The 24,705-nt window shown below is 28.4% G+C and overlaps 1 protein-coding gene across 2 annotated transcripts in view; it reads right to left on the bottom strand.

Annotated features, from left to right (window-relative positions):
* Positions 1-8: 8 nt before the first annotated feature.
* The window catches only part of AsnRS-m (asparagine--tRNA ligase, mitochondrial), a 40,036-nt gene continuing 15,339 nt past the window's right edge, over positions 9-24,705 (bottom strand). The window contains exons 5-12 of one of the 2 annotated variants that reach the window (XM_035370213.2): positions 21,106-21,186; positions 18,642-18,820; positions 13,982-14,114; positions 13,682-13,815; positions 13,519-13,585; positions 8,895-9,023; positions 6,938-7,059; positions 9-165 (exon numbers count right to left, since the gene is read on the bottom strand). In XM_035370213.2, the coding sequence (XP_035226104.1) occupies positions 21-165; positions 6,938-7,059; positions 8,895-9,023; positions 13,519-13,585; positions 13,682-13,815; positions 13,982-14,114; positions 18,642-18,820; positions 21,106-21,186 (990 nt within the window). In that variant the 3' untranslated portion in view covers positions 9-20. Of the gene's footprint in view, positions 166-4,198; positions 4,438-6,937; positions 7,060-8,894; positions 9,024-13,518; positions 13,586-13,681; positions 13,816-13,981; positions 14,115-18,641; positions 18,821-21,105; positions 21,187-24,705 lie in introns of those variants that run through there. The other variant, XM_085820876.1, reaches the window with a different exon arrangement.

Below are 24,705 nucleotides of genomic sequence, written 5' to 3'. Positions count from 1 at the left end.
TAAATAATATAGCATTACAATCAGCATATACAATCATACTTCCTCCTTGGAAAAGGTATTATATCTCTAATATTTGGAACACCAAGAATACTTTGGAGTAATCTATCAAAACCTATTCCAAAACCTCCGTGTGGTACTGTTCCATATTTTCGTAGGTCAAGGTACCTGAAATAAGAATAAATTTTTATTTTTTATACATATAGTTATAATTTTAGCCTTAACAATATGGAGATTAAAATGTTTTAAAGCATCAATTAATAAAAAGATTGAATATGTAAAAGTTTACATAGAGAAATTGGCATTATTTAGATTTTAATATTGGGAAATCAATTTATGTACAATGAATGTATTTTATAACTCTTCATGGAAGTAAATACAGTAAAAGCTTGATACTTGAAAAGCTCACAACATGCGAAACAGCTAAGCACATAAAAAATGCAATTCAGGGTAGGAAAGCCAAATGAATGAAGAAATGTTCAGTTTATAAACTCATGTATTATCCACATGAATATAAAAAATGTATGTTTAATATTTCATGAGATTTGAAAAAAGTATTCATTTCAGATGTACAAGCCAACATATTTATAAACATATGAAAGTAAAACATCTAATTCAGTTATGAAATCCCTTTAACGGTGAAAATTTGGAGATGCAGTCAAACATTCCTGCAGAAGTTTGAAAGAACTGATGTCTAAGCAATCAAGAAATACAAGTTATGGATACAGCGTATAAAGATATTGCTTGACAGGGTATTTCATGTTACATCGGTGTTATTTATTCATTTTCGAATAAGTAGCTTATTGTGTCATTTAATGCACACTTTTTTTTATGTCAGGGCCACATAATTTTGTAAATATTCTGTTGCATGCTGTTCCAAATTTTAATCACTTTTCAAATTACTTTCATTCTATTTTTCACAGAAACTAAACTGCCTAATTGAGAATTTTGGGTTTACATGAAACCAAACCAAAGATTTTTGACACCATGCTTTTATTATTGGTGTTAAATTGCACTTGTTTCGTGACAGTTTTGTTCGTTCATTCCAAGTCATAGTCCTCCATGCACTTTTATAATGGCTTTATAATGATTGCTTAACTTTTTGTAAAAGAAAAGTTCCAAAATATTTGAATTACTTGAGCTTTTCACTTTCTAGTTAACTGAATACTTGAAAGTCAGGCTTTTACTGTATATGATAAATAGTTTAAAAAATTATATAATAGAATTTTTATATTTTAAACTGCATTTACATGTTTTTTCAAAACATTGCATACAAATCTCTTGAATGGTCAGTCATTTTCAATTTAAGAAATGAAAATAAGCTTTTACAGTATGACAGCTTTAAGCATAACTTTCAGCTAATATATAAGAAATTTTATTATTTTTGTTTTCAGTATTTAATGATTAAAGTGCTTTTATTAGTTGAAAGTAAATTTAATTCTCCTACAATTAAAACTATGTATAAATATTCTTCAAGACAGATTTCTAAAATATTATTTTTACACTGGAATATTGATTTAAAACACAGATTTCAAAGGTAAAATGTATATGTAAATAAACTAAGACTTCTAAAACTTAATTGACACTTTTGTTTAAATTGCAAATATTTTGTCATAATGTTATTTTTAGAATGAATTTTGCATATAATTCTTTTTTTTTTTTTTCAAGCTCTCAATTTTTTTAAAATTTGTTAAATTGTTATTTTGATAAAAGTTGGGCATAACTTTCTAATTTAATTTTTGTAATGTTCTCCATTTTCAGCAAAACCTAAACATACCTAGGAGCCATTTAAAAGTGTCTCTGTATCAATAATTTTGCCAATTATTTGGAGGAGGGGGTAGTATTCAAAAGCATTATTCTGACCTCTTGTTTATTTAATAAATTATTACAAAGCAAATGTTTTTCTTTTCATTGCTTTTCGAATTAGTAAAAGCAAAATATAGGAACATTTGTGAGTTTGTCAATGTGAATGTCAAAGAATTTATTATTTTTATTCTACTTATTGTTATAATCTAAACACATTGAGGTATTCTGAAATAATAGTACTGTTTTAGGGGGAGCAGTGATATTCACATTTTTCTTCATATACAGAATAGCATCTTTTACAGGAAACAAAATTCTCAGCCACAGTATAAGTTAACAAGCTTCAAGCACATTTTCCCTGTTAATTGATGATGAGAATTATATTCTGATATTTTGCTAGGTAGTGGAAAAATATTAGATCTTTTTATTATTTTTTGCATAGTATAATTCAATCATAAATGTCACAAGAATAAAGGTTTTCATATTGCCATTATGTAATATCCTTCGTACAATGCATCAGATCTTGAAAATACATATTTAATATATTCATTATAGTATTTTCTTTTAAGTTTGTTGAAAGAACTCAGAGTTGTCTCTTCTCAATACTTTGCATTTCTACTACATGTGTTCCAAGAAATTCTCTAATTAAATGAAACATTTACTCAAAATCTGTAAAAACATAATTCAATGAATGAATGCTACTCAACAAAATTGACTGGAATGCCTATTTATACGTGCATGGGTATCAGTAAGCAGTTAGAAAAGATAAAAATTTTAGCACATTTTATGATCGATTTTTGTGGCTTTAAATAAAGTCCACATGTGAAGCTTAGGGACAGAGTGGATTACGAATTTTGATTTTGCTATGATACTCGCACAAATAAAATATTTCAGAAACCGATGACTTGGAAGTGTTTTAGCTTAAAGAGAAAAATACTTTCATTGAAAGTGATGAAAAGGTTTTATGAGGAAACAAACATTTTTGGATTTTATGTAAACAATTACATAATTATAATAATATAATTTTAGTATATTTTTTCAGAAGAAACTTGAAGGTGAAATGGACTGAAAATCTTCGAAAAGCCAGATTTATGTAATTTGGGCATCAGAATTCTCTGCTAAATACATACTATTTATAAAATAATTTATTTACTTAAGTAACAAAGCTCCTCTGAAATATGAGATTTTCTAATGATGACTAATATACAAATTTTTATCAAGCATCTATTTTTAGTGGTTATTAGTTTTTGTTTTGAATAATGAAGAAAGTTGCTAGTCTTCAAAATGTTCAGAACTTTTTGACTTATTTAATCTACACTATTCATGCATTTACTTTCTCCCAAATATATCCATACACTCACCCAAATTTAGTTTTATATACCTAAAAATGATAGTATTCCATGAAATATGCAATTCATTTTCACAGGATGTGAAAGACGAGCCTAATTTAGCATTATCCAAATAAAAATGATTAAATGGTTTCGGATATACAAATCAAAGCATTATGTCTCTTTACTGATGAGTTGAGGTTTAATTTAACATCTGATTCTAAATATGTTTATATCTCAGAGGAGTTAGGAATGTAAAATCATCTTTCAAACATTATGGATTGTGACAGTTTTGATAATGCAAGTGTGATGGTATGGGAAGAAAAAATTATGAATGGATGTATGCCCTTGAAGAATCAGGATGAGGTCTTAGAACCTTATGGCAAGACTTTTCAGAGGTCATATCTATGTAATTTTTAATTTGCTCATCCACATTAAGCTAACCTCATTCATGAATTATTTGAAAATGAAGACACCAAGCTGCTCCTAACCTGGCTGAGAACTTATGAGACTACCTTGGAAAAGCAGTTGTACAGACATCCTTCTAGAGATGTAAGTGTCCTAAAGACCATATTGCTGGAAGAGTAGAATTTAATTTCCCAACTTAAGGTTAATAATGTTATTGTCTGCATGAAAACACATTATGATATATATGCAAGTCAGAATATTGTGTTCCATATTTAATTCATAAGCCTTATTTTTTTTTTTTTTTTTTTTTTTCTGGTTTTATTATTTTTTTCCCCCTGAACTCTCCTTGTAACTGCTTGAAGTCTCCTCCCTCCATATTATTACCATTTTTATTATTTTATGTTACAGTTTGATATCATATGTAGTGCTCTTAAAATTTTTTCCTTTGTATTTATGTGTTATATATTTATATCATTCCACACAAATTCATAAAATTATACTTCACTGTTTCTGAGGCATCCATGATTTCATGCATGTGAAGATAATTTTGAGCAAGTTATATACATATATATGTAGTGTTGCATGCGTACAGGTTCATAATAGATTAAATGCACAAGTCTGATAAAAAGTTAATAAAATTTATTCTTATCACAAGAAATATAACAAAAATGCTGGATTTTTTTTCAAAGATATTCGTACGATATCACACGCAGTAATTATATTTTAAACTACTAAAACATTAAATAGAATGCAATCCAAAGTGCAGAGAGCGCTAATCCGATCTCACCACGAATTCGCTGCAATTAACAACATCTAAGTAAATAACTGAATTGAGATGTTTCTCTCCTGCTTTTTAATCGGTCATGAGAAAGTTCTGGTAATTTCTATTTTCTCGAGGTTTCTGGAAAGCAAAAGAGTAGAACTACGGTTACAATTAACTTACATTTATTCAATTTAAATGTAAATTGCGAGATATCTATTTATTAAATGTGAAATGCACGTGCTTCTATATTTTTACTTTTCCAGCGTAGTTTTCTCTGAAAGTAAGTCTCGTATTGCATTGCACGGGGATATAAAACAATTTTAATTCTACTAAACATAGCCAACTAAATACAAAATCTGTAACAATAAATATATATACAGGGTGGTTATAATTAAAATTCCACTTTGAAATTGTCATAAAAGGAAAACTAGTGGACCAAATGTTATTAGACATGGTAATCTTGTAAAGGAGAACATGGGAGTTTATTTTCCGAAAAAAAAAAAAGTTAAAAAACTCACCACTAGGAGGGGGAATAACGCTGTATGCAATATTGTTTAACGAAAGAAGACATTGGTTTAAAATATGTTTAATCGTTTCTGAAACTTGTTACAAAGCATATTCAATGTGATGTCCACCATTTTCCAAAAGCAAGTTAAATCGTATTACTTTGTATTCTCAACAGCAACTCTTAGCATATCAGGAGGAATATTATGACATTTCGGTGTATCGCATCTTTCAATTATGCCAAACTGTTTAGATTATTTGCATAAATCATTTGCTTCTTTCTGCCATAAGCCATTGCAGTTCTGCCTTACCCCACAAACAGTTTTGTTTTAGAAATGATTAAGAACATTTTAAACCGATATCTTCATGTCTTAGGGCCGAATTCAGGCTTTAAAAATCACAAATTAGTGATCTGTAAGAAAACGATTTTCGGAATTCGCACACTTTTGCCAGTGGTTTGCGACCTCATATTTTGGTTTGGTTTATTTAATTACAGCAAAGCACACTAGGACTATCTGCTTAACCCCTTCGAGCCGGGTAGCGAAAACACGCGCTTATCACTGAGGCCGGCAGTGTCTTACGCGAGCGTCTCTCCAGGGCCGAGGGCTTTTTTGCTACTAAGCCTAAATCCATGAAATTTCCGAAGTATCAACGCATTGTTTAATAATGCTCTATAGAGTATTTAAACGGCTTATGCTTTATAGATATTTTTATATATATACTTTAATTACCTTATTTCTTGTTTAAATGCATATTTTACACATTTTATTTTAATTACTCACCATTTTATGAATTTTAATTATACATCTGAAAACTAAATATATTACTTAAAATTCTCTTTTCGTATGAAAAATTTGAAAACAGGGATCTACACACAGTCCTATGTTACATTCCTTGCACTCGTAATAACTCATTTGCCATTTTGGAGGATTTTTCCGGGAATGTGAACAAACGAAGCATCGTCATCTCATTTTCTTATCAGTCTCTTTTGAACAAAGTTTTGGAAAATGTCTTTCAGTTAATCTTTCAGAATCAATATCTGAAATATTTTGCATCATTTCTGCTATTTCATGCTCTGTTAAACATTTTAGATGCTTCGACATTGCAACGGTAAAAACAAAGAATTCAAGACTAACAAGATCTAATTATTTTCTAAAAACTGAACTGCAAACCGAAATACCCAATGCTTTAGAGCAAATAAAACTTCTCTACTTACAGTAAACAACTACCACGTGCGAATAAAGTGCGATTTAAAGAGACGTCATAAATCACGCCATTCGGAAACATTTAGTTCCCTGTTTGTTTATATAATCAAAAACACGTGTATGTGAGTCATGCTTCTCTCATTTCGAGTAGAAGGTCTAATGTAGTATCTGAAACCATATGGACATACAGTGCCATCTTGTGGCAGAAATTATAGTTTGAAAAATGTTCCAATGTACTGGCACAAATACGTGACAGTCGGTAGAGAACGGAACAATCCTCTGGCACGCCTGCGTGTCGGCCGGTAGGTAAGTGTGTTCGTTGCTGGCATGTATACGTGACAGTCGGCACGAAGGGGTTAAGGGGAGGGATGCCTTCGTAGAGGACTTTCTAAGGGAAACTGGCTCATATACACGTTACATATGGGAAAACCCACGAAAACGCCCGTGAAGCCAGCCCGTTCGTGGGATTTGAACCTAAGACCGAACTACCAGTGTTCATCGACTTTACTGCTCGGCCACTAGTGGGCCTCGATCTCATATTTTCTAATCACTAATTTGTGGTTTGGTAAAAGTTATTTATGTACACTTTCATTCATAGATTTTACTCAAAGTGTTTATTTATTTAACCAAGACACAAGACTATTTAATTCAGGAAGGCACAGAAAATATTTATTTGAGAAAGATATTTCACTAAATGGAAGTAAAATGGAACATACTGGCAGATAATTTTGCAAATAGTCTATTATAATACCTATGAAAAAATGTAATGAAGTTAATGACATTCCTTTCACAATTATTCAGTGTAATTGCAAGTTTATGTAAACAATTTGGGGAAGCGGTAAAGTGGATTTTATGCTGGAGGAGGTAATGATAAAAATCCTCATTATTATATTAAAGTAATACTGAACACAAAATTAAACATTACATACCATAATAAAGAACCATTTTCATAAAATGGATATTTTTTCTGCAATACTTCTTCATTATCTTCTCTTAAACTTCCACCACATATTTCTCCACCATAAGCAGCAAACAAATCAAAACAGTGTGCCTTTAAATTTAAAGAGAATGCAAATTTGGAAAAGTACAAATAATGTGAATATTATTATTCAAAATGACCACATTATTGTTTACAGAAAAGGGGAAAGAAAAGGAAAAAGTGATCCAAAAATGACTGTCCTGGTTACAGACATTTAAGGTTCAATATATTTGTATGATAAGTTATTTCAAAACAGTCTCACAAATGAGACTTATCATTATTGATATATCTTAGAAATTACTTCATTTGAATATTAGCCAATTATATACTTGTTACTTGTTTTAAAATGGTACAAATAATATTTTTATAAAGAATGTAACAGTAAACAATTGTATAATGGTAATCATGTTAATGGAAAAATCTCAAATTCTTGTTGTATTCTTCCATCAGTTTGCATTTCATCAGCATATGCTATTTTCATGCTTTTCGTTGATCACAGTTGATTATGGGAGATAAATAAAATTTATATAACTGAACTAAAATACTGAAATATGAATGTTAAGTTCCATGTTAAAAAAATTATTTCACACCATAAACAGTTTCATATGCTAATGATTAGAGAAGTGCTACTTTCTTAATCATTTGTATCAAAATTCAACCTCTCCCCCAAAATGGGAGAAGACAGTTGATTTTTATATTGCATATTATATATGAATAGCTGAAAAATTATGCATTTTTATACTGCATAATTTTTCAGCTATTCATAAATAATGGGTTATTTAAGTTCCAAATTATGTATGCAAGTTCCAAGTATATTATTTTTTTGTATATGATAATAATAATTTAAAAATGAAAGAGCTAAGCAAGCATAATTTCTATACTAATTTATAATCTTAGCAGTATCATTTCCTGTGGGTTTGTGCATTAAAATAGTCAATCAAGGTTTATTTGGGTTAAAAATATTCAGATTTATTTCTGCATTTATATCCTTGGTAATAAAAACAGTAATTTTTTATATTTTTTTTAATTTTTTATTATGGACTGGAAATTATTCACTTAATTTTTCTAAATACGACAGGTGAAAGCTAGTGTTCTTTTAGGTGAACATTTATAGCATGATAATACTTAAAGTGTCATTTAAATATATACTAAATTTAGCATTTTTCAGAGTGAATGAAACTGTATAATGTTTGCTGCAAAATTACAGCAGGAATAAAAAATATAAGTTCCTTGTGCTTAATTTAAAATCAGTTAAAAAAAACTAAATTACACTTCCACATTGTAATCATCACCTGTGAAACCATTAAGGGCTTGAATACCAGCTTCTATTTTTGACAATATGTGCTTGTGCTTGTTTGAAGTATAATATTCTTTCGGATTTATGTAAATATTTTAAACCCAAAGAGAATTCTAATGCATATTAAGGTTAACAGCTACTAGTTTTAAAGTGTAATTTGCTAGGTAAACAGGGGAAATTTATTGCACAACAGTGGTGTACAAAATTAAAGCTGTACCCCATCACATTGTAAATTTGTCAGTAAATCCATGCCCCCCCTTCTTGTCATATTACTATGGAAGGGATCTGATAACACTTTCTTTCTTGTGCTATACAGAGATAATAACTTCCACTAGGATACTTTTATCTATCTTAAAAGTACAGACATTTTAGTCTCAAACTATTTTTAATAATCACAAATAATCCTGAGAATAAATCCTACAATAAATCCTGAGAAGAAAAAATAGTGTTCATATTATTAAGTTTAATAATAGATTTCACATATGAATCAAAGGCATATAACAAATTCAAATTTCTATCCAGTTAAATAACTGTAGTAGATAAACATTATATAATAACTATGTAAAAAGTAAAAGACATTTTTAAAAAATTTAAAAAATAATAATTTTACCATTCCATTTTCATCTGATTTCATATAAAATGGTTTTAATGATGAAGGAAACATACACACAAATACAGGAACATTATTACAATGTTTAACTAAGAAAAACTTGTGCTCAGTAGACAGATCATCACCCCACTGAAAAACAAGAGTTAAACTTTAGAATATATTTGTGTACATACAATTACTACAGCATTTTTTTTAAAAAGGACATTAAGACTTAAAAAAAAAAATCTTTATTAGTTAGGATAGTTACAAAAAACACTAAAATTCCTACAGAAAACAGTATCCTAATATAGTTTGCTTATTAATGTGCTATAAAACAACTTACAAAAATAATGTAATAATTGTTTTAGTTATTAAAAATTGTATTTTTCTATTACCAATTTAAAAAATAACAAAAAGGCCTTTTTAAGAATAGCAAATGCTATGGAATATAAAATGATATTTACATTATAATGACTACAAATTATGTATGTATATGATAAACTATTTTAACCTGATATAATGCTGAGAACTATAAAAATTTTATATTTTGTGGACTGAAAATTATAACATAAAAATTTTATATATATATAACTAACAGGAATTATAAAAATTTACATGTTTTTCTCCATTACGTTTGTAGTATCCAGAACTGGGTTACAGAAAAATGCTTTACAAATGCACTCACATAATTAAACCTGGATGCAACAGTTTTAATTTATTGAAGTTTTCTTGTCTTTTGAATTTTCATATTCTCTTAAGTTATTTAATTGTTTTAACAAATAAGAGTTTTTAAAATAAACACATGTACTGAAATTCTTAACTATTTTCTGCACCAAATGAAATACTATTTTCATTGAGCTTTTTTTTTTTTTCTCCCTAAAACCTAAAAATAACAATGCTTTATAACATCTTTTGTCATACAGCAGACCCAAATCTATCCATGTAATTTAAAGGAAGACTGCAAATCCTTTAGGTTACATAAATATATGACTTCATTAAACTCTCCTTTGTTTGAGCTTTTCCCCCCTTTATCTCATAATTACCCATTCTTACCATTTTAATATTAACTTGCAAGAATGAATGATACTTATATAAAATATCATACCTGTTATTCAGCCTCTGTTACATTATTCAGAGATTAATTAAACAGCTGTTCACTGATGTTATTACAAGTTAATTTTTAGACTTACAACAGATAAAATATTACCACTTTCTTCTAAAATTGTAGTCTAAAGTCTAAGTGATAACTAAAATGAACCAAGGTAAAGCACTATCAACTTGTGGAGAAAAAGTTAGAGCGTGCTGCACTGCCACGTATGTATAGTTTATTAAAAAGTTTCAGCAGACAAAGTGAGAGAGAGTGAAGAGAATGGATGGGTGTAGTAATGTAGAGGTACTCCAACAAATTTGTAAATATGTGTAAATATATTTTGCGTCATGAAGTAGAATTAGAATCAAAGAAGTTTCTTTATTCACCACAGCATGACATGAAGAACCATCGATGTACGAGTCAAATTAAGTGTTTTTATGCCACAACTTGCTCATATACTAAATGATATGTGCATTAGCAATAACTATGTTACCATTAGTATTATTTATGTGGCAATATAGTTAATGCTATGTATCTGAATTTCACATCTGAAGGCAAATAAAAATTCAGTTAAAATTTTAAAATAAATGTAGTTGCTGTCCTTTCCACTTTTTTTTTTTCTTTCTGACAATTAAAATCAAAAATACTTATTAAAATGTTGCTGAAATTTGGTTAAAGATTAGTCAGGGACTCAATTCATACTCTACAACTTTGAGATGTCTACAGTGCAGATGAAAATTAAATTTTATCAGTTACTATCTCAGAAAAGTATGCTTTTTAATTGCTTAACAGTTTTGCCTATACATCATGAGGGCAACCCTTTCTTGTGCAATACGATTTGCCCTTACGTGGCACAGGCATCTTCCTTTCCAAAGTTTTAGTTTTAGACTATTCCATATAATTTATTTTAATGCACTTTTGTTTCCACGTGTGATTAATGGCATTAGCTAACCCTAGGAACAAGTTTAAAGGTTTATTTATTGTTTTTAAAATTTGTTTTGGCTATTGAATTCGTAATGAAATAAGTGCATTCTTATAGATACATTGTGTTGCATTTGATAAACATTTTACTTTAATTAAGCTAAACATTTTAACTAATAAAATTAAACATTTTGCTTAGTTAAGTTTTATAACAAATTCATAAACTGTTATAACATTACTATTACAAGCATATAAAATAGCTTTTAAGTTATATTATTATAATCTGCATGTTTTATTTATTTATTTTATCTTTTGGTTCCTTGTTTCAATATATATATATATATATATATATATATATATAAACCTTCTAGCATTGCTCCTTGTTTTAAAGCAGAACATACCAAAAGGAAGTATTAAGTTAATAGCTAAATTTTTAGATGTGTAATAAATATGAAATAAAAAGCTATGTAAAATGCTTATTACTACCTGCATGTGTTAAAAAGGCCAACATTATAGGGTATTTATGCAAAATATATATGTACAAAGACCCAACATTACAAGAAGTCATTTCTCTCTCTAGATATATATATACTTTTTTTGGGGAGCATATGAATGATGTTTCACATATACTTCATCTAAAAATACAATCGCCTTTCAAATTCTGTAATAAAAACTAGACAATTTTGATGAGTTTGGGGCTTCAGCTAATACATCTGGGCATTATAAAGAACTTGAAAGTGAAAAAAAGTGTGTAGAAAAAAAGTGCATCTTCAAAAATTACAAAATAAACTTCAAATTGCTGCAAGATTTGCACTCAGATTAGTTATTTTTTCTATATGCAAATTTCAGCTGAACTCAAGAATAACACATTAAAAAGCGAATAAAAGTGCTCCAACTTTATAAGATTTTTCACATTACCTTTCTGTCACAGGTTTGCCTGATAAATGTAACTAATGTAAGTTTGATTGAGACTTATGAATGTTCAACTTCTTAATTGTTATAAAAGTACTGTTCCTTATGAAGTGCAATATTGTAACTTTAAATAAAAACAGATATATATGCATACATATAGATTATTATCTTGTCACTTACTTTATATTAAATTCTTTCTTTAAAAGTTTAAAATGGATGTTGCTCATAGATTGAGCATGAATAAAATTCAATAATGATATTGATTTACAACTTAATAGAAGCTTAAATTTTTAAAATCAGAAACTTTATGATGTACATAATAAAATAATTTCAAATATAACTATAAACATTTTGAATAATAAAAATCTGATGTGTACACCACATGACTTCCTTGTACGGAATATTAAATTATACACATTTTTTCTTGCATTTCACTTAAACTTATTGGATTGAATTAAATCTACTTCGCCGACAGCTCATAAACCACAGTAGAATAAATGCATTCTTTAAAATTCACTCTGATATTTGTTTACCATAGCAACACTCAGGCGCTAGATTCACTTAACAGTATTATATTTCGTTCGTATTATAACTCATAAAGCACAAAATTTATATCATTTAAAGAATAGAATTATCTAATCGTTTCCACATGTTCTATTCAAATACTATAATAAAGCTAGAATGATGTATAAAAGAAATTGAGCAAATAAAACAAAAAAGAAACAGTTTTTCACAGACGATTGAGTTTTTCTCATTCAATTAATTCAGTTCTCACTTTGCAAGAAGGCAAAAATACTTAAACACTTATTTCCTCGAAAAAATTCCAGAAAGGATTAAGCAGGATTTAATTCGCAATAATAAATGAAGGCGTTATCTTTGTTGTTGCGAAGCTATGTTTCTCTAGATTGGCAACAAATCCACCAGTCTGCTGTTTCAAATGTAAACAATCAATGGCCACCATAAAAAAAAACTTAGTGGCACTTAAACAACTTTAAAATTGTTGATAATTCTAAAAATATTGCATACAGATTTACTAAAGGCATAAAAACCTTAACCGGAAGATAAGAACAACATAATTCAATCATTTTTAAAGCAAAAAATGTACAATTTAGAAACATATAAGAGTAAAGAAACTGAGATCACTGAGCCAGGTAACAGAGTGGATACATATATAAATATATTTATATACGTTTGGTGCGGCCGATTGCAACCAAAATAAGAGTTGCACATCTACATGTTATAGCAGTCCTGTATACAAAATTTCACTGTTTTGAGGCTACTCGTTTTTGAGTTATGCGAGATACGTACGCACATACATTCGCACAGACGCCACGAAAAATTCTCTTCAGAATTAATTTTAATGCAGTTTTATAATTTTTTGGAGGAAACGAGTCTTTTATTCTGTCCTTACGTACAGATATCATGCAAAAACGGCGTTAAATTGCATTCAATAGCGGTCAAAATGGATATTTTCATTGAAATATGCTGCCTGAAACTTTTCGCGATTACAATACTTCCTTTTTACTTCGTACAAGGAAGTAAAAAATCACTGATTTGTTTATTCAATAAAATCTGAGTGACATATGAATTTCCCTTCACAATTTTAAAGCAGAATATATAAGATAGCCCATCATATGTATCCATTTACTTAATGCTTCATACATAAATTAAATCAAACATAAAATTTTAAGAAATCTTTAAAAGTAAACATTATCAAATTACCTTGACTGGTACACTTAGTGAGTCTTTGTTGTTTTCTAATATATTAATAGCATCATTGTATGACATCCTATAAATATTTTTTTGTAATTAAAATACAATTTTAACTAAATTCAATAAATGAATTAATAAGCAAGTTACAAATTTTAGAATGAACTATACCTACCGTACAAAAGATTCTCCAATTATTCTTCTTAAGTACTCTTCATGGTCTCTGATATCTTGAGAAATAAATTTTACTTCATTGACACAATTATCTACCACTGTATGTGCAACTTGCTTGATGCATTTTTCAGCTATCTTAAAAAATCAACTTACAATCAAAAAAAGAATAAAATCTCAAATTGCATAAAATACCTACAAAATGAAATTCCAAAATATAAAGTATTATTATTTAATGTTACTTTTTAATTATTTATTTGTTTATAAATACTAAACAGATTAAATATCAAACTTTTACACTGACCTGCATTAACTGATCAATCCAATCAATAAATGCACACTCAGCTTCAATCATATAAAATTCACTTGCATGAAGTCGTGACTGTGAATTTTCAGCTCTAAAAACAGGCCCAAAGTTATACACTTTGGTAAATGCACTGAAATTTAAATTTGTATTTTGAGATCAGAATTATTTTCATTTTTACAAATAAAATAAAACAGGCAAAAATTTTAAAAATTAGAAAAACAGAATACTTTATCTGCCTTTATTTCAAGCATAAAGGTTAGACTTTTTGCAAATTGTCAAGTAACCTCTTTTTACTAGTAGCAAAATAAAAAATCAATAGCTGCGTATTTCAAATACTTGAGCAAATGACATATAAGATGTTCAGTTCTGTTTATTAAGAATGGAAGAAAAGCAAAATTAAAAATTTTTTTAAATATCATGGATTAATTAATTAATCCTTTTAAAATGCCACATTAAATGAAATAGTGTTAATCAAATATAAAAGTACATGTAAAGTATAATTCATCCAACTATGCCAAAATCTTCTTTCATATTTATATTTCTCTTTTAAAACCTCTAATAAAATTTAAATGAATAAAAATTTAACAATAAGAATTACAAACATTCTTATTATTTAAGTAAAACTTTTCCCCTCTCTATGCAACAAGAGTTTATCTACACTAATTTAGACACTTTTATTTTCTCTTTTTTATATACTTCCCAGTTTAGTAAATCAATTGTTATTATCAATTATTTAGCAAACTTACATGCGTCCTCCAAATTTTGGATCAATCATTCAAATCATCCAGAACTTCCTGATATTTCTGTACTGATTCATTATGTTCTTTCAAATGAAAAACTTAAAGCATTTTTTTAATAACAAAGGTCCATGATATTTTGAAAGGCATATTTAAAAGGCAATTTTTGATTCATCACATTCATTTCATTTTTGGCAATAAATATTGTATTTTAACAATTTTCTTACTCTGATTTTCAACTTGATGATTTAGATTATATTGCCAATTGAAAATATATCAGTGTTGTTGTGGCAATAGGTCGTGTATAAAAGAAACAACCATTTAAAAATTAGAACTCCATTTAATGAAAAAAAAGTACTATCCAGCCTCTTGTGAAACAGCATATTATACTTATTTGAGTATTCTTCCCCCTTTTTTTTCACTAATTTTATCATCCAAAAATTGAGAGGGAAAAACGAGCAAATAATTCAATTTATGAAGGATGCAGTTACAGTAAGAATACAAAAAGTGAAAAATAGTCATGTATAAATTACAGGTAACCATCATAATATTATTTCTTTAAAATAGGGGTTTTCAACAACGAGAGAATTTAATAGTTTCAGGAAGGAATAAGGTCAGCATTTTATTTACCTCTAAAGTTTTTAATTTTGTTTTATGAATATAAAAAATTACTTTTATTCAAGTTTTGGTATTCATCAACATTTTCTACACTTTTTCTTGTTTAATTTATAAACTACGTTAAAAATAATTTAAATAAAATGTATTCTTCACATTTTGGAATGGGAGTGAAATGAGCATATGAGCAAAACAGGTTGAGAACCACCACTTTAAAAGAAATGTGCATTTCAGTAAAAATATATAGTAACACTGACATTATAATATCTATTAAGAAATCTTCATTTCTATTTTCCTATAACTTGATTCTCACCAAATCTTATTTTTGCTGCTTCTTAAGCCTCAAATTATCCACAAATTAGAGAAGGTGAATGTGCAAATGATTTCTGGTGAATGCGCAGATGTCAGTTCATGTTTGCTTTATCGCAATAGGTCATTTCTGGTATTAGGCTGACAAAGTTTAACATTTAGAAGGGAAAGTTTTGATGTGACCTTCACAGGTAGTTTGCAAGGGTTTGCTTTTGTTAATAAGATAAAACAATCACTACATTAATGAAAGGAGAACTTGTTCTCTAAACACACTTGAGGAAAGAAATAATTACATGAATATTTTTAAAATTTTCAGAACCTGGTGCTGAAAAACTGGGACGGGGGAGGACACCAGAAAACATAGTTTATGTCAGAAAAAGTGAAGAGTAATTGTAAGTATGTACAATTACCTCTCATGCAGCTGCAGCTCATATGTATTTATCAAAATCTTTTTCATCTTTAAAGTTATTCTTTTCATGTATGACCAACTACAGTAGCAATGGCAGTCTTTCGTCTTATAATCATTTTCTTGTCTCAAAAGGGTTTACACTATTGTTATGTTCATTTAACTTACTTCTTTATTACTTTACCAAACTTCTTTTTAGCTTCACTTTTGTATGTCTTTTAATCATTTCAAAATTTCACATTATAGATTTTTTATTTTATTTTATTTATTTATTTATTTATTTCCTTCAGTACTCTATTTCTTTCTGTTCATCTAAAGATGAATCACCTTGGTAAAAGTACTTGGGCTATGTTAGGTAGTCATAGTCATATCAAGCTAAAGCAAATTTAAATCAGTATGCCAAGTTAATACAAAATGTACCACGTGAAACTGTGCTAAAAAAGGAGTAACTTTACAAGAAAAAAAAAAAAAGAAAGAAAGAAAATTCAATTTTTCTAATATGCTTTTTAAATTGCTTGCTGAAAAAAAACCTATAAAGGACTTAAAATACATCTGACTTTTTAATACTCAAATTCATGCCAAATAAATGTTTTATTTTTTAAGATTTCAATTGATATATAATATGTATATTCATTAATTATATATTTAAAAATTAAAACTGCATGATTAAAAAAATACCTGCAATAGTTAAGACTGAATAAATAATTATTTGACTGCCATAAATAAAGTAAATTTTCCTCATAATGTTCCCACATAAGGAGAAAATTTTAAGAATGGGAGGTACAAAAAATTTATATACATACATTTGTATTTTTTTATTTATTATTACATAAATAATCTGAACTTTTATTATCATAAAGGTTAAAAAGAATTAAATATTTATTTATGTTGGGAACTGCATTCCAAACTTGAATAAAAGTGGCAAACTCTTTGCTGATCCTGGACAGACATTTTTGTCTATGTAACCTTATGTTAATTTCAACAACAATGCATCCATTCCCACCTATTGTTTTACATTCTTCTTTTCCCAAGCACACTTCTTAGAGGTAATTACACCAGCTGATAGTTGTGTTTAGGAAGAATCACAGTTCTTTTTCACAGAATTTTACTGAAATATATTCCTTTGTCCAACAATAAATAAAGTTAACAGCTGTCGTGAACAAGATTCTGCTATCTTCAAACCAATTTCTGACTGTCATTCTAACACTCTGATGAACCACAAGAACTAGGTTTGTGTTCTTTCAGTTTTCTCTTCCTCTGCAGTTGCCTCTTACTGCTGCCTCTTTCTTATTGAATCTTTTTTTATGGCCATCTAGTAACTCTTCCACATCTTTACTGCTAACTTCCAAGCTGTTTTGCATTCAAACACTACATCATAGATCATAAATTTTTAAAAAATAACTCAGTATCCAAATCTTAAAAATTTCCATTTGTAATACAGTTTAGCCATAATTTTCTCCATGCCAAATTCATGATGCACACAAACCACTTGCTTTTTTAATGACAGTTAAGCAATAGAAAATATCAAGATACTGTTTCTAGAAGTCCCCCCATGTTACTTCTGTATCAAAGGTTATCTCAAAACACATTTGAAAATCATTTGTTGATGACTTGAGTGCTTGTAATTTGAGACACCATTCATCGTTCACAACATATTTTGTCACTATAATCTTTTCATGACGTGAGACATTTATGAACGAAGGTTTCACTGTACTAATCAGAAAAATTACAACTGAATTTCAAAAATGTGAATCCACATGTGCTACACATATACCTGGACTGTCAGATAAATACTTTTTAGAGGCATTGTGGGTTGTTACATAAATACTTTATGGCAACATACAATGTTGCAACATTGTATGTTGCCTCCCTATCCTTTTTCACGAAACAAGCCAAAATAAAATAAATAAGTAAACAAAGAAGCAACTTTAGTTCAGGGTGGATTTTGAATAAAAATCATTTTGAGTGTGATCAGGTCCTTCTTCTTTAGAAGCAGAGGGACATAAGTCTGGTCACCTTCGAAATTGATGAGTTTGTTCAAAATCTCTGGTAATTTAATTTTTTTATTAATTTTAATATTATACTTATTTAGTGAAAAATGCAGCCAGCTCTAAAGTACTTTGTCATAAAATAGTGTCTCTGTTTAGTAAAAACTACAAACAAATTCCAGATGCTCTCTGTTCCTTAATTTTTAATGTAAATACAGACACTGATATTTATATAAAATTTCCATTTCTTTTATTAAAATTATTCAAGATTTTACTTGTATTTAATCTTCTGTGATTGCACACTGAAAATTCCTTTTTTTCCCCAAGGGTGGAATATTAAGGAAATGATCATGCTTTTTTCTTTTTCTAATCTTTGATTTTTAACTTTTTGCATACTACTAATTCAAGAACGAAAATTATACTTTATTTTCTGCTAATAGATAAGTTCTAATGTTAAGGAAAATTAGTTATATTAATGTTATATAGAATCTATTAGTTAAATTCTAAGTTTGTTACTAATCTTCCCACAAAATTAAAATCATTCAATTTCCAAATTGAGTTTCTTATAGTTGAATATTTACAAGGATGTTTTTATAACATACCATGCCATTGCTTCTAAATGCAGTTGCCCAGAAACAGTAAGGTAAGCTGGTGTGCTAAAAAACTCTTCTGGCTTACTTTGGACTGGATTATTTAAAGCTATCTTTTCCTCTTCTTTTTTGGTCCCATCTTTCAAAATTTCATTATTTTGTTTATCTAAATGAGATTTCTTTTCTCGGCACTGTAAGTAAAATTAAAAGAGAGCAGTACAGAATATATCTACAGTTTCTTTTTTACATACGCTAAACACTTGTCAAACATGGTGTTACATCATTAATACACTGCACATACAGCAAAACTGTGGTCTGAAAAGTTAATTTTCTATGGGAAAAAAAGTGTTAGGTTTAATTTAGATTAAGAAAGTATGTATAATTTAAAAAATCTAAATACTGTTGTGATTAAAAGGAAAAAATTAAAACTGTACTGAATGTAAACTGTACTGAAAAACAATATATGTATAATCAATCGCAGGATTCAAATAATTTAACAACCACTTTACTGTTTAGTTACAAGATCCTTGAATTACAGAACTAAATACTACAATTTGATGTTAACAACTGGTTTGCTACAGCATTTTAGCGAATGGTTCCTGCAAACTAGTGCAAACCTCATCAATTCCATAATGGCATACAAGTAAGATTTCAAACTTAGTGAACCTATCAATAAGTACTTAAATAAAGCTATAGAAAATAGTTAAGTTGATCAGATTTTGATTCTATCTAGAATGTCAGATGTGTTGGTTGCATGGAGTTTTCATAATCTTTGGATGACCATATAGAAATTTTCTGTATCCCATTAAGTATATGCACTGTAGTAACAAAATAGTTGGTACAGAAGAAATCTCCAAGTTCATTTCAAATATAACGAAACTTTGATCGCACAAAGCAACACAGCCACAAGTAACAAAGATTTCTCAAGCAATTCACTATATAAATGGTAAGTTTATGAATATCTGAAATGCTTTCACAATGAATTTCTAAGTTCCATATAGTGAAACTCTGGTTCACAAATTTAATTTATTACTGAAGACAGCTAGTCAACTGAAACAAATGTTTCTTTATGAGTCAATTTAAAATTATTTAATTTCATTCCTGGACCACAGATAATTGCTTATTCAAATGTTACAACAGTATTTAAGTTCATAAGCAAATTTAAATGGCCGTAATCAAACATGGAGATCATTAAATATAAAACAAAAAGGACAAACAATATTAAATATACAAAACAGATGAAAATTTAAGTAAAATTTACTATACCTATCCAAAGAAAAGTGGATGAAAATGAAACTGAAAATTTTATTGACAGAAGAAACTTTGCAGTTCCATACTTAAGGACTATATTCTAGATATGCACTCGATATATATATATATATATGATTAATTGCCAGTAATTATTACATTAGTCAAATTAACTAAACAGCCTTAAAATTTCCCACTAAGAAATATAAGGCATATGCTATGAAAAAAGAAATACATGAATCCTCTGTTGCCCAACACTATTTCATCAGAAAATCACATTTTCTACTTCTTATTTTTTTTGTGGGGGGGGGGGGACAGCCAAAATTATTCAAAAAACATCTGCTGGCAAATTAGATCTTCTAGGGGCATTTCACATTCATAAAAATCTTTCAATCTTAGTTAACAATTCCAATTCCAATCCATTTTTAACCTAAGCTTTTAAAAATTATTACACAGTTGTTTTCATTTAGCATAAATAGATGGCCCAAGTAGCTTGACTTCCTTCCTGTTATTCTCATGCTTTATCTTATCACCACTTCTCTTTGCCCATTTGCACTTCTATAGCTAAAAAAGAAGGCTCTATATTTAAACCTTCAAAACTAATTCTGCAAATTTATAAATATTGCACTGATTTTTGTTGCTTTAACTCCTCCAATACTGTTATCAACTATTTAATTAGATGAAAGATGCCAATTTTCTACATTTAAACATTAAAAAAACTTTTTTTAGAAATCAATATTGATTATTTAGCTAATGCTGCTGCCTTTGTGGCATCAAGGAATAATCACCTATATGTATGATTAATAATTCATTGATTGTAATTAAATGATGTAATAAGTCATCTAAATAATGAATAAAGCATTCTTGAAATAATGTTTTTGAATACAGCATAATTTTGCTGCAAAAATATGAAGACCGTAGAAATTTCTGTTTATTAGTTAGTTTTTTTTTAAGTTTATTAGTTACAGCAAAGCATTCAAAAGCTGTGTCTCTAAGGAAGGATATTTTTATGGAGAATTTTCAAAGAAAAAGGTGCTCATATTCATTTAAATATGGAGAAAACTTAGAAAACTCTATACAGCCTGAAATAGCACTGCAGAAATCTAGTAACTATTTGCTTAGCTACTGGTGACCCAGACATTTTAAGGAATATACTAAACATTTAAAATATTATATTCAGATTTTTGCATAACATTAAACTAAAAACAATTTTTATAACATCACTTACTTTTACAGAAAATGTTTCTCCAGCTCCTTCACAATCATTTTGTGTAATAATAGGAGTACGCATGAAGCAAAATCCTTCATCCTGAAAGCATAATAAAATTTACTTTACAAATGTAAGTTTAATAATAAAACTAATTACAAAAATGAATAACCTTGTTTTGTTAATGAAAAGAAAAGTGTTTACCTACAAAATATGTCCATACCTGTATTACATTAGATAGACATACAAGAAAAAGCAATATGAAGGAAATGAATAATGAAGAAAATGTCTAATTTTATTTGTGCAAAGCTATGATATAACAGTCCAGTTTATACAAATCTTACAAAAATGGTATACAGTCAAAAGTCGTTAATACGGACACCCATAATCCGGACCTCAAAGCTACAAATTTTCTGCGCATGCGCGTAATACTTTTACACATGCGCATAATACGTTTACGCATGCGTGTTTAATGTATAACAGACGGTATAAGCTAAGCTAAAATTATCTAATGATCAATTTCAGTTAATGTTGCAGATTGTGTTGTTCCTTAATCTTCGAATTGGATCCGCCTTATTATTTTTTGCAGACTGTTAGAGCAATTTTATAAAAGTAAGCTTGAACTTTCGATTATGTCAAATAGAATTTCCAATGCTGGAGCTGTCAAAGCGAAAGTATGTTTCAATGTCCATCAAACAAAAAGTTGAATTGCTGCAAAAAATGGATAAAGGCATATCCTTTGTTTCTCTAACCATTCCGAAATCTGTTTATCAATTTCACACTGCTCTGGGGGGGGGCGATGAGCTGGAAGTTGAACAGTCAGCACTATCCTTATCTTCAGGGCAGATGTTTATATTTTATTCAGTTTATAATTCCTTACTAAATGTAGTATTTCATCTCGATGTATTCCGTCTTTGATATGATTTAAATCAAATTCCTCGTCATTATAAATATCACGAGTACACATTAAATAGTTTTTTGGTTGCAATTTTCTAATTTCGACTATGCATAATGTATGCTTTACCCATGCACGCATTGAAAGAAATGTTTAATAAAGTAAACAAATAAATATTAAGTTTTTTTTTTTTTTTTTTTTTTTTTTTTTTTTTTTTTTTGTAAATTTTGATACCCTTTAGATCATAATTGCTCTTTATTTCATAAATTACGGTTTCATATTTTTAATTTTATAATTTCTGCATGCCATCTTACCAGATTTAAACTGGGGGGCGATGAGCTGGAAGTTGAACTGTCAGCACTATCCTTATCTTCAGAGCAGATGTTTATATTTTATTCAGCTTATAATTCCTTACTAAATGTAGTATTTCATCTCGATGTATTCCGTCTTTGATATGATTTAAATCAAATTCCTCATCATTATAAATATCACGAGTACACATTAAATAGTTTTTTGGTTGCAATTTTCTAATTTCGACTATGCATAATGTATGCTTTACCCATGCACGCATTGAAAGAAATGTTTAATAAAGTAAACAAATAAATATTAAGCGTTTTTTTTTTTTTTTTTTTTGTAAATTTTGATACCCTTTAGATCATAATTGCTCTTTATTTCATAAATTACGGTTTCATATTTTTAATTTTATAATTTCTGCATGCCATCTTACCAGATTTAAACTGGGGGGCAATGAGCTGGAAGTTGAACTGTCAGCACTATCCTTATCTTCAGAGCAGATGTTTATATTTTATTCAGCTTATAATTCCTTACTAAATGTAGTATTTCATCTCGATGTATTCCGTCTTTGATATGATTTAAATCAAATTCCTCGTCTTTATAAATATCACGAGTACACATCAAATAGTTTTTTGGTTGCAATTTTCTAATTTCGGCTATGCATAATGTATGCTTTACCCATGCACGCGTTGAAAGAAATGTTTAATAAAGTAAACAAATAAATATTAAGCTTTTTTTTTTTTTTTTTTGTAAATTTTGATACCCTTTAGATCATAATTGCTCTTTATTTCATAAATTATGGTTTCATATTTTTAATTTTATAATTTCTGCATGCCATCTTACCAGATTTAAACTGATGATCTATAATCCAAAAAAATCGATAATCCGGAATTGCCGAAGTCCCGACGAGTCCGGATTAAAGATTTTTTACTGTATATAATACAAGAAAGAGAAAACTGATACGAGAATCTAATGAACAGTTCAGTGCATCAAATTTTAAAAATCATAACCATTATCTAAATGCACTAAGCTTATTAATTATCTTCTGTTTCTTAATGAAATAACAAGCAATAAATCAATTAAGAAATAGCTACATTTTTTATATAAGTTTAATATTTGGTAAAATAAAATTTTTTAAAATATATTATGATTATCAATTCAGTTCTACAGAAGAATAACTGTCTTCAGCATGGTCTTTTAAGATTTTAACTCTGTATATGAATTCAGATATGCATTTTACATCACTTAAAATTAAGCAATGAACCTAGAAATTTAAAATTTCTACAAATCTTTTGAGATATGTGCAATATATGTTTACATAAATTCATCTAAGTAAATGCAAATATGAACACACTTTCAGATGCATACATTTTTTCATTTTATTTACTACAATTAATTAATTAAATTAAAATTAATTAATAGCTTTTCCTGCAAATCTTTTTAAAATACCAGATAACAAATGAAAAAATTTAGTGGTCGACAGTGACAAAGATTTGCTTTCTGTTTAGCTGATATTAATCAATTTATAACACATATCAAACCAAATTTCAAAAAGATTTTCCTTATATGCCATCAACTACAACAAAAGCATATAGGATAACAGTTGCAACAGCTTCATGATACTCACTGACATATATCCAGCTGAAACTGTATTAAACATTAAAAAATAAAATACAGGAATATTTGAAAATTTCTCAGCGAAGTGGCAAATCTAAACTAAATTTGCGCTTTCATCTGTCTTTATATATATAACAAATATCAAGTTCTATGCTTCCAAGTGATTTTAGTCTAGATGAGCATTGATCATTTTAGAGAACATGATTATCACTGATATTCAATACTGTTTCTTAATTATGTTCACAAAAATAATGGCCACTTACATAAATGATCAACAGAGTGCAATGATAACAACGAGAAGTTTCACTAATAGGTTGTCTTACTTATTAATAGGTTACTATTACATATCAGAAAAGAAAAATACCCTTGTTGATAGTAAATCGTTTAAAATTCAGTAATTAAAAAAATTTACACAGTAACGTAATGAGGTTTTCGCAGAAAGATAAGGAATTATTTTATGAATGATTTTATTACTGAAATAGTTACATTTTTTACTGACAGGTGGTACTATATTTGTATCAAAAGTTTATTTGGTACTGTTCTGTTATTGAGACCAGATTCAGAAATGTATGTATATGCATATATGTGTACATGTATACATAGACTCCAACTACTATGGATTCTCCGTAGTTTCTACGGAAATTCACGATAAACTACGAGCTACGAAAAGTATAGAAAAAACTACGGATTTTACCGAAACAGAGTAGGAGAACCAGTACGCAAAACAGAACCAACTAATTCATCCGATGATTGGCTGAATACTGGTGTCATCATACTATATCACGTGTTGAGTGCTTTGCTGTTTTTGAAAATAG

This window comes from Stegodyphus dumicola, chromosome 7 (genome assembly GCF_044657685.1).
Source record: "Stegodyphus dumicola isolate Sdum_Otavi_A_Nest chromosome 7, ASM4465768v1".
NCBI lineage: Eukaryota > Metazoa > Arthropoda > Arachnida > Araneae > Eresidae > Stegodyphus > Stegodyphus dumicola.
The sequence above is the reverse complement of the archived record's forward strand: the minus strand, read 5'-3'. Positions and strand labels throughout refer to the sequence as shown.